The 11,545-nt window shown below is 55.3% G+C and overlaps 1 protein-coding gene across 2 annotated transcripts; it reads left to right on the top strand.

The window, feature by feature from the left end:
* Positions 1–1,590: 1,590 nt before the first annotated feature.
* MOB3C (MOB kinase activator 3C) lies at positions 1,591–10,790 on the top strand. 2 transcript variants are annotated; one of them, XM_079927531.1, is made up of 4 exons: positions 1,591–1,869; positions 5,478–5,946; positions 8,017–8,178; positions 8,544–10,790. In XM_079927531.1, the coding sequence occupies exons 2-4, from the start codon at positions 5,529–5,531 to the stop codon at positions 8,654–8,656; spliced, it is 693 nt and encodes a 230-aa protein (XP_079783657.1). In that variant the 5' UTR covers positions 1,591–1,869; positions 5,478–5,528; the 3' UTR covers positions 8,657–10,790. The 2 variants fall into 2 exon arrangements, with proteins under 2 accessions (XP_079783657.1, XP_079783658.1); XM_079927532.1 differs by having other exon boundaries at positions 8,017–8,219.
* Positions 10,791–11,545: the final 755 nt, after the last annotated feature.

The raw sequence follows: 11,545 nt of genomic DNA, 5'->3' as shown, positions 1-11,545 counted from the left end.
CCTCTATGGGCTGCATCAACTGGTTCCCTTGCCCTTGGCTTCTGGTAGGATTTGGCCAATGGGGAAATCTTGCCAGAAATCAGAGGGAGGGAAGTGGGGCCCCTTTTACCCCCAGTCTTTTGCAGTATGATTGCTGTGGGCTGGGTATGTCCCTCAAGCTCGGGCCACAGCTCTGGTCAGTAATGCCATCCTCATGGCTCCCACTTTTATCCCTCCCTCCAGCTCAGGATAGACAGCAAAGGGCTACTAGTCCTTTGGTGATATGCTATCCCTGTGGTTTCCTTACACCCTGACTATACTTCTAAACACTGCTTTCTTTAAACTCTCCTCAAAGCACCCACTTTGGGTATTCCATGTGTTTCACGCCGATAACTCCACACTTACCAAGTGCTCGCTGTCAGTCCATAACCGTGTTCTCACAACTGGATGACTAAGCTCGGACCTTGTGTTATCTCTGGGTGTTGACCCCCCAGCTGACCTGTCAGCACCTGAGGCCAGCAACCGGGTCAGCTCCGTCACCTGATCCCCTGCTCTCAGTGCACAGCCATGCTCAATAAAGGGTATTAATTACGATATCAAGTAAATGAAGGACTAGGTTTGAATTCCTTCTGCATACACTAGAGCATGCAAATGTTGGCCTATAGAGGATCTGGGGCTGAGTTAAGACTCAGACACCAAAAAAAAAAGAGAGCTTTAGACTGGGATAAAAATAGGTATTCAACAAAAGAAAGAATCTTCAGTTCTATGAGCTAAGATGTTTAAGGATCCAGTGTGTTCTCATGCCATCCAGCAAGCAGAAGATCCAGACACAAGGGGAGCCCAGAGGGGCTTCTGTGCCATGTAAATGCCCATCTCCTGCCTCGAGCTCTCCCTTATCCCTGCCTGCTCACCTCTCATACCCCTCCAAGGTGACTTCTGTAGCCCATCTGTCTGCCTTGGCTCTCCCACCCTAGAAGGCCTCGAACCTTCCCTACCACCCTAGGGCAGAGCCAGCCAACTGGTCCCTGGGCCTGGGGCGCACCGTGTGCATTTTGTGCTGCTGCAGAATATTTGTCTGCCCTCAGGGGAAGAACCCAAGTAGAAAGTAGCAAAAGCAAATCAGGTCTTGAAGTCTTTGGATTTGGCTGGAAGAAAGTAAGGAAAGAAGCTATCCCAAAGTGGGAACAGCTGGAACAAAAATGTGGTGGGGGAAATGGGGTGACTTCCGCCCAGGAGTGAGGACCATCTGCCCAGCCTAAGTCAAGACCCCAGCCCTGGTGGGGGAGGTGAAAGTCTGTGATTTGAGCACTCTTGAGGGCCAGTCCTTTCAGTGCTGGGGTAGGGGACTCAGCTCATTGTACCCAAGGCATTCATTCATTAAGTGCCTGCTATGTGCCAGGCACTATACCAGGAGCTGAGGGTATGGGAGTGCATAGTGATCTCCAGCTCAGGGACACACGAGACACAGAAGATTCTAGGAGGGCAAGGAAACCACCATTATCCAGCTCCAGACAGAAGCTGGGCTTGTCCCCATTTTACAGTCGAAGAAGTTGAGGCTGCCTCCTTGGCCCTCCTGAGAGGGCCAGCTCTTAGTCCTTTGCCCCTGGGAAGCTGGGGGAGCGATACAGACTTTCCGGAAAGGCGGGGGTATTGGGGTTGGGGGGGGTCCCCTCTCCCCGCCCCTTCCCCGCCCCCTGGCCGCAGCGTGGCCGGGCAGGGAGGGCCGGGGCGGAGTTGGCGTCGCCTTGGGGCGGGAGGGCGACGCGGGCTCGGCAGGCAGACGGGCGAGAGGACCGGCGCGGCCGGCGACGAGCAAAAGGAGGGGACCGCCTGCTGGGGATGTGACCTCGCGGCCAGAGTGGACTCGCGCTAGCCCACGCGGCGGACCCCGTGAGTGCCCCTCGCGCCCCGCCGCGCACACGGCCCAGCCTCGTTTCCACTTTCATTTCTCCGGCCGTCCCGGCGTGGCACCGTCCCGAGGCGACCTGTGCCCGAGCAGGCTGGCCACAGCCCTCGGTCCGTGTCCGAAGCTCTGAGCTGGAAAGTCGGGGCTGGGGTTGAGGCGAGTCGGTAGAGGAGGGCGTGTCTTCGGAGGCGGAAATTTCAGGCCTGCTCCTCTGGGTCCTACGACCCGTCTGTCCTGGCGTCTGGGCTGGGGAGGCAGGGGCGTCAGGGGTCCTGGGAGAGGCCGAGGAGTGGTCGTAGGTGGCCAAGCGCCGCGGGGAAGAGCTGGGAGTCCTCGCCTCTACTTTTCTCTTGGATCTCAGCCCTCAGCCCTCCCGCCTGCCCCCACCCCCAACACACCAACACACACCACACACACACACACACACACACACACACCACACATACACCACACACACACACACCCCAACACACGCACACAACACACACACCAACACACACACACACCACACATACACCACATGCACACACACCACACACACATTAACACACACACACCAACACACACACACAACACACATACACCACATGCACACACACCACACACACATTAACACACACACACCAACACACACACACAACACACACCACGCACACAACACACACACCAACACACACAACACACACAACACACACACACACACACACACACACCTGCACTACTCTAGGCTGGATTCTGGCTTCAGACTGGGGCCAAGATCCTGGGTCAGGCCTGGGGGAGTGGCAGGTGTGGCTGAGCATCAGAAGCAGGCAGGGCCCCTCTGTGGTCTTCATTTGGGAAACCAAGATGCTCACCCAGGGAGCAAGCCATCACTAGCCACTTTAGGAGTGAAGGGACATCCAGAGTTAGGAAACGGGGGCCAAGAGGGGGAATGGCCATGGTTCGGAAGTTCAGGGAGGGGACAGAGATTCTGTGAGAGTTAGAAACTCAGTAAAGGGATGGGAGTGGGAAGTGAAGACAGACAAGTGGCACGGATACAAGGGCATCTATCCATCCCCCCACCCCCAAGCTTTCATTTTCCTGGGGAAAGACCCGGGCCTTGAAATTGTGCAGCAGGAAGGTGGGACTCTAGCTCACTGGTTAGGACACCAAAGTTGCTGTGGGGTGTGGGGAAGGCTCGGTGTGCTGGGGGAACAGGAATTAGGTTGGTCTAGTTGATGGGAAGATGCTTCCCCTTTCCCTTCACTCCCCTCCTTTCCCCTTATCTCCACCAGACCAGCGACCAGGCAGTGCAGGAAAATGGCCCTTTACTAGTTGTCATGCCCCACCTTATCCCAGTGTCCAGTTTTGCCATTGGAGATCCCCTGCCTATAACTTGCTGTGTGAATGCAGTCTCCTCAAGTCCCCTTACTGGGCCTCAGTTTCCCCATCCATACAAGAAGTGGGTTGGGCCAGTTGATTTCTCAGGGCTATTTCAATCCTATGATTCTTGATTTTGAGCTTTCCTTAAAGCCTGAGCATCCGCTATGTGCCAGGCCCTGACCGAGGCTGGGGGGTGGGGCTGGTGGGGGACCAAATGGCCAAAGAGTAATCTCCACCTAAGGACAAAGAGATCTGGCTTCAGTAGAGGGGCTGTGGGAGGAGGTAGCATTCAACCTGACAGTGTGAGTCAAGCCAAGGGACCAGTGTAAGAAAACACACAGAAGCAGGAGTTGGGGGCATGTTCAGGGATCAGGAAGAAGCCCAGGGTAGTTTCTGTAGGGAAGTGAGGCAGGAAAGCTAGGGTGAGGTGTTGAATGCCAGGGTGAGGGACTGTTGGTAGCTGTCACTGAGGGGGGCTGTGCAAAGGTAGAGAGCCCAGGGACCCAACCTAATTGCAGTGTGAATGATTTTGGAAGGTCCTGCCCCAAGCAGAGTTTAGAATGCAGGCTGCAATTCAAGCATGGAAATCTCCTCTTGGATCAGGAAGTCCCACACTGGGAACTTCTTTGGGTGAGAAGTTGAGGGGTGGGGGATGGATGACCTGCCACATCTTTGAGGTTTTTTCAAGAGGACAAGATCTTGCTGGGAGACCTGCCCCTACTCTCCAAACTCCTCTCATTTTACTTGACTTCCCCTTCATGGCCTGTGTGTTGCGTGTTTTAGACTTCTCCACTAGCTTGACTTGTCTGACATGATGACCCACATGTACCTTTGGTTACATCCAATTGTCACCTTGTTCCCACCCTCCCTTCCCCAAACCTGTCCCAGTATTTCTAGAGATGTGAGAAAGGAAAATACTCCAGTGTCAGCTCTGAGGTCAAGGCCAGGCTTTGTGGCTGTATTCAAGCCTCAGTCTAGGGTTAGAGTCCAGGACTCAAATTGACCAGGGTCAGGGCCAGGTCATAGTTCAGCCTGCAGCCCAAAAGCTCAGTGTTTAGCCTACACTTAGCCTTAGTGCTCAGTCTGGGGTCAGGATCAGTGCTCATGTGGCTAAATTCCAGTGGGTACTTGGCTCTGCATTTCCCAAGAGCTCACACACTCACAGGGGAGATGAGGTGACTACCCTGGAAGTCCCAGGAACTTGGCCTGTGACTGACGGAGGAAGTTGCATGGCCCAATCCATGCCTGCTGTAGGGGTCACCCAGCAGTGGTGGATGAGACTAGAACCCAGGTCTCCAGCCTCAAAGCCTGGGGCTCTTATCACCGTCCCCAAAGTCTGTTCGGAGACTGAGATCCTTCAATTCTAAGAGGCAAAGCAAATCCTTCTGAATTCTGGATGGGCCCAGCTGGGTGATTTGACTGCATTTTCCTACCTTCCAGTGCCGGGCACATAGTATGTGCTGTAGGAATGTCTACTGAATGTCAGGTGCAGTGGGAGGGGCCGCCGGCTGTTCTGGTTTGTGTTTCAGGCTGGAGGAGGCTAGCTTGGGAGGAAGGATCTCCAGCCACTGCTGGAGGAAGTGGTGCCCTTCTGGACCTGCCACCTCCCCCTCCCTCCAGTGCCTGCAGCCACACTCAGAGGCCACCCAGCTGGCCATACGAGAGCTCTTTCCTTTCAGGGTAATAAAAGGAAAGTACATTTTTGGTAGAAAAGTCCCTTGTGCTCCCTGGGAATCCCCGGTGGCCGGATGGACTGCGGGATATCTCAGAGGAAGCCGAGGGTGGGGGCTCCCCCCTAGCCCCAGGACAATGCAGGCCGGCTCTCCCACGCTTTACCAACTAGCCCATGGGATCCCCAGAGGTCATCTTGTCCAGGCCTCTGCCTCCTGCAGGGGCCTCTGCCTGCAGGAAGCCTCTGCCAGCTCTCTAATGGTTCACAGCAAGTCTGAGGAGCACCTGTCTGGAGCCCAGGCCCAGCCCTCTCTGAGACACAATGAAAGTGGAGAGGAAACTAAACAAGATGAGAGGGCTGTGGACGCTTGGCAGGGGGAGCTAGGGTATCTGGAAATAGGGCAGGATGCTGGACTGTGGGGATGAGGAGGATTTAGATTCCAGGCAGAGAATTCCAGGCCAAAAGCCGAGAGGTGGGAGGGAAATGATGTGTTGGGAAGTCAAGCCCATTTGGTAAGGACCTGACCACCATGCTCCCCCATGCCCTTGGCCCTGGCAGGGCATCCGCAGGGCCTGCCCCTGGACCCCTGGCCCTCGGCCTATCCTGGCCATGGCGCTGTGCCTGAAGCAGGTGTTCGCCAAAGACAAGACGTTCAGGCCGCGGAAGCGCTTCGAGCCGGGCACACAGCGCTTTGAGCTGTATAAGAAGGCGCAGGCTTCGCTCAAGTCGGGTCTGGACCTGCGCAGTGTGGTGAGGCTGCCACCGGGCGAGAACATCGACGACTGGATCGCCGTGCACGTGGTGGACTTCTTCAACCGCATCAACCTCATCTACGGTACCATGGCCGAGCGCTGCAGCGAGAGCAGCTGCCCGGTCATGGCCGGCGGGCCCCGCTACGAGTACCGCTGGCAGGATGAGCGCCAGTACCGGCGGCCGGCCAAGCTCTCGGCGCCTCGCTACATGGCATTGCTCATGGACTGGATTGAGGGCCTCATCAACGACGAGGATGTCTTTCCCACGCGCGTGGGTGAGTGCCGCCTGGCAGGCAGGTCAGGCCTGGCTAGGGAGGAAGGGAGCCAGCGGGGCCCATCGCGCAGATGAGGCATTTAGCTTGATACAGCCATGTTGTAGAAGAGGAAACGGAGGCTCAGGGAGATCGTGTCTGCTCAAGATTGAGCATCTTGAGCTAGGGCTGCCTGGCTCCCAGTTTGGGGCCTCTTTTTGTCTGAAGCTTGAGTGTCCCTCCAGGGAACACCCTGGCAAGACCACTGTGATTCTCAAAACCTTCCAGAACAAGTGCCTCAAGGTGCTCCTAGCAGATCGCCCGCCCTGCTTGGGCTGATCTGACTTGCAGCCTCCTGGGAGTCCCCTCTGACTCCTGGCCCCAGGAAAGGGAAAGGGGTGGGGCCCCATGGGGGCCAGATGGTATGTCCTCCTCAGTGGGCTCTGAAGGCAGAATTTTCCCTGTCAAGCCCAATCCATGGAGCCTTTTCTTTTCTCAGCTGGGCAGCCTGGGCAGGTGAGGGTGGGGAGAGGAGATGAATGATGTCATCCTGGTCCGGCTTCCCCACCCAAGGGCAGCAAGACACGGTATTGGCTCAGGAGCTGAGCAGGCATGACCCTGTGTTCATCACAGCAGCCGCGCCCCACCAGGGCCTCCTGTTCATCTGTGTTAAGGCTATGGGAATCAGAGATGGGCGGGGCAGGGTGGTCAGGCCTGGAGGGGAGAAGTCTGAATGCTGAGGGCCTTGAGTCACAAATCAGTGCCCACGCCCCTCCCCAGTCAGTGGCCTTCCATTTCCTGCACTATCATGTCCAACATGGGTATCTTCATTTCACATGAGAGGAAACAGGCCGAGAGAGGGAGAGTGCACCGAATCAGGAGGGACTCAGAACCAGCTCAGGTCTCTTGAGGCCCAGGGCCCCACATCTAGATGGACAGGACAAGTCTGAGGGACCTGGGCTGGGCCTGGAAGGGCTCACAGGGAGACAGGGCTCAGCCCCACCCGAGAGCAGTGAGGAAGGGGAAGGGCCTCATGGAGTGGGGAGAGTCAGTGTGGGCCTGCGTCTGACCGCTTGTTCCCTTCTAGCCTTCACCCCCAGGCCTGTGCGATCCCAGGTGCCTGTGCCTTAATTCTGGGATGGCTCTGCCACCGCAGAGAAGAGAGAGTAGCCCCCAAGATCTCCACCGTGAGCATGGGGGACTGTACAGAAATTGTGCCTTTTTCACAGGTCCTGGACCTTGTCTCTGGCAGGGTCTGTGGCATTTATCCGAGGGGTGCTGCAGTGCAGTGCAAAGAGGGCTTGAATCCTGCCTCCAGTCTGTATTAATTAATAGTTGTGTGGCCTTGGGCAAGTGGTTCCACATTTATGCACCTCTGTTTTATCAGATCTAGAATGGCTGCCATACCCATTATCATACCAGGCTAAAGGTGCAAAGGACCCAGCACAGGGCCTGGCTCACAGATGGAAGGTTCTTGTGAGTCTTATTGACTATTTGAAGGACTGAGAGATATACGAACTTGTTCATGAAGATTTAGTAATTCTCAGGATTGGCGTCTGGGGCCTGCCTGTGTGAATGTTGCGAAGGGGAAGGAGTCAGTAGGGCTGGAGAGGCAAGTCAGGATCAGATCATGAAAGGCCTTGAGCAGGCGCCATGCTGGGAAGTTAGGACTCAATCCTGAAGGCCCATATTCTTAAAAATGGACCCCAGATATTGATGAACTCTCCTTGGAATTGCATCCAAGGGTGTTGTGTGCGAGCACCTACAGATGCGCATGTTTCTGGGGAGAGTTTTGGCATAACTTCTATTATAGTCTAAGAAGGGTTGGTCAGTGACCCAACAAAGTAGCAGAGTCCTGTTCAGGGTGATGGGAAAATCAGAAGATGATTTGTATTTCAGCAGAGGAGAGGCACAGTGCTTCATTAAAAAGGGAAGTATGGGAGAAAGCAAACCTTGATCTCTGTTTCCCACAGGGAAGTGTGTTAGGGAAGAGGCCATCTTGGGCAGAGGCTGCCTGTGTCGGGGAGGGCAGGGTTGGGCAGAGTTTCATCATCAGATTGCTGATGCCCCATATCTGCCCATCCCGCCCCCTAGGAGTTCCCTTCCCCAAGAACTTCCAGCAGGTCTGCACCAAGATCCTGACCCGCCTCTTCCGCGTCTTTGTGCATGTCTACATCCACCACTTCGACAGCATTCTCAGCATGGGGGCCGAGGCGCACGTCAACACCTGTTACAAGCACTTCTATTACTTCATCCGTGAGTTCAGCCTGGTGGACCAGCGGGAGCTGGAGCCACTGGTGAGGCCAAGCCCCTACTGCCCTCCCCCACCAGGGCTAGCCTCTGAGTTTTCAGATCCGAAGGCTACCTGCTTTAAGAAAATCCAATATCCAAGTGGATATGTTAGGGGACCGCAATTCATTTAACAATGGATTTTGTACTTTAATAGCGACTTCATTCAAGTATCAGTTTACAAACACAGATCTGCAGCCTGGAGTTGGGAGGCGGTGGTGGCGGGAAGGGGCCAGGCTCAGGCAGAAGAGTAGCCAGGCCCTGTGGTTTGGAAACGGGCTGCCTGGCAGGTTGAGCTCTGACTGACCCCTCCCCACCTTGTGTCTCTGCAGAGGGAGATGACAGAGCGGATCTGTCACTGAGCCCAGACCTGGACCTTGTTGCCCATCAGATGGACCATCTGAACACAGAGTGGCGAGGGAGGGGACCCTCAGAAGTCTGGTAGCAGAGGGACCTGAAGGCCCTGGGGCCCCTCCACACACCCAAAGCCCCTGGACTTCTGGTTCTCAGGAGTCTGCCCACATGTCCCCCTGACTGTTTGTGAGTGGAGTAGGGAAGAGCTTAAAGGTGGGCAGACAGGTAAAAAGGAGCAGCTAAACCCTTAGCATGCAGTCTAGTCTGCTCTGACACTTGACCCTTCCACGGTGGTTGCCAAGCCTGTTTGGGGAACGTGGATGTGGCTGAAGTGACGGCAAGAAAGATGCAAGAGCATGAGCAGCCTGTGAGTGAGTGGACACGGATGACACGTGTGTATCGGTGTGTACGTGTATGATTTTGACTGTGGGGTGTGTCTGTGAGAGCTACGTGCCTTAGACTGTTCCTGGCACATAGTAGGCCCTCCATAAATGTTAGGTAAATTGATGGATGGATGGAAGGGAAGGAAGGAAGGAAGTAGGGATTAGGGCCATCGGACCATGACCACTTAGGAATGATGACGAGTCAGTCTCCCCATTTGGTGTGTCTGACTGTGTGTGTAAGTGCACGAACTGTGGTGGTAGATGTGGCTCCATGTTTGAATCTTCCAGGCTACCATCTTCCATCAGCATGAGCTCTGGGGAGCCACTGATGGGGGGAGGTAGGAAGGGGGGCCCTGCCCGGACTAAAATCCTGGCCCACCATAGGTTCTGATTTGCTCAGCTAGAGATGCCCAGGAGCTGTCATTTCCCCCATCCCTCTGCCTCCAGAAGGCCTGATTATAGATAGCCTCATGGGCGTCAGGGGTGATTCTTCATGTCCACAAAGATCCCCAGTCCTTAAATCAGGAATCATACACTCCAGTCTAGCTTCCTGAATCTCCAGATGTGGTTGTGAGGATCTGAAGCCCAGCACAAGATCATCCTCCAACCCACAAAGCTAGTGAGCTTGAATTGGGAAGCTCCGGAGCCTTATCTCCCACCTGGGACATTGAGGACCACATAGCTGTGAATGGACTCTTCCAGGCTTGGAGAGCCCCCATCCTGCAAGTGCCTGCCTCCTTCCCAACCATCCCTGAAATATTCCAGCTGGTTGGATCTCAGAGCATAGCTGTCCACAGAGACACTGGCCATGCCCAGCCCTGCGCCCAGACCCACAGGTGGGGAAACTGAGGCAGGGACAAGGCCCTCCTCTCCTGGAGACTCCAGGCTGGGGGGCCAGGATGGAGAGCCAGAAGGAATCTGAGGATCATCCAGTCTCACTCAGAATCATCCACGTACATGGGAGGAAACTGAAGCCAGAGGAGAGGCGGGAGAAGCTGTCCAAGGCCTCCCAGCAAAGCTTTTGTGGAGCTGGAGTGGAAACCAGGGGTTCTGACTCCCACCCCTCGCCTGTGGATTGCTACACAGGGAGATGAGATGCACTCCAAAGGAGGGAGCGTCTCTCCAGGATACAACTGTTCCTGCTTTGAGCAAGGATTTCTAGTCTGATGCCAGAGTACCCCACCACCCCTGTGGTCTGCTGGGGTTGTCTGCTGAGCCAAAACTCCAAAATCATGCCCCTCTCCATGGCCCCGCAGCTGCCAGATCTCTGGGGAAGCAGATGGGGCTCCTGGGTCCAGCCAGCTGGACCTGGGACAGCTGCCTCCAGAGAAGTTCCCGAGGGAAGCACTGGCCCAGCAGCTTTGCCAGAAGCTCTGGTGTGAGGGGGGTGGTGGGGGGTGGTGTCAAAGGTTCTGCCAAGGAGGACTGTGGATTGGAAGATGGAGTCTAGGCTATGGCCAGTACTGATTATGCGGCAGGGGGCGGGGGATGTATTTTTTTGTGAAACAGAGGGAAATTTTATTGTTGTTATTTTTGGTAAAATAAAGGAGGCAAACTAAAGGCCCTGGTGGGAAGCTGTGGTCTGGGTGCCACATGGCTCCTGGGAAGGCTGTGGAAGGAACTGGGCCAGAATGGGGCAGGGAGGGCTTTTTGTCCTGAGATCCTGGGCCATGTGGAGGGCTGGCTGATGTGGTCATGTCTGGCCCAGCTCTCCAGGGTGGGGTCACCAAGGTTTTCCCAGGGCTCTGAGAATCCTAGGCCCAGAATTCCTGGGCTAGGCTAGGAACCTCAGAGTGGGGAGGGCTTCGGGGAACTCAGTCTCTTGGGAAAGTCTTTCCTTGTTTTAGCTCAGGTCACCTGGCACTGGCTACTCTCACTCCACCCCCTTAATCTGGGTGGTTTATTGGAGCTAATGGGTTAAGGTACAGGGCAGAAATACAGCCCTAACTGTAATCACAGCAGAGGAAACACTTCTCAAAAGAAGGCTGTCTGTCGGGTGCTGGCTAGAGCTCCAAGTGGTGGCAAGACATGGGGCTGACTCCTGAGCTTCTTCCCCAGGAGACACCTGACACTCTTAGCTCAGGTCTTGCCATCAGTCCACTGCCCCTTACCCTCAACTGCCCAGCCAAGAGTTGAAAACCAGCTTGGTTCTTAAGAGTCAGCAGAGGCCCACCTAGAGCTCTTCCTTCTACCCGAGGAGACAGCCTGGCTTTGTGCAGTGCCTCTCCTGGGAGACAGAGACCTGGGTTCCAGTCCCAGCCCAGCCCCCAAGGTACTCTGGCATGTACTGCATGATCAGGTGTGGGAGTGAGGGACTTAGATCTCTAAGCGCCTTCATTACAGTCTGTGGATCGTTCACAATAATAACACTGTGTGTTAGGTACAGCTCTAGATGCTTGACATATAATAGCTTGTTGAATCGTTTGTCTTTGGCTAGTTGCCTAGCTCCCTTCCTGGTGCCCGGTATCCCTCCTTTCATTGCTGTAGGAACTGTAAGGCCCTGCACTCTGCAGCCCCTTCTTCTGGCTTACCAGAGGAGGCCCCAGTCCAGCATTCTAAAAGGTGGCTCTGCTTGCATACCTCCTATGGCAGGTCAC

The sequence above is a fragment of the Stenella coeruleoalba genome (assembly GCF_951394435.1).
Source record: "Stenella coeruleoalba genome assembly, chromosome: 1".
In the NCBI taxonomy this organism is placed as follows: Eukaryota; Metazoa; Chordata; class Mammalia; order Artiodactyla; family Delphinidae; genus Stenella; species Stenella coeruleoalba.
This window is presented reverse-complemented; position numbering and strand designations above follow the sequence as displayed.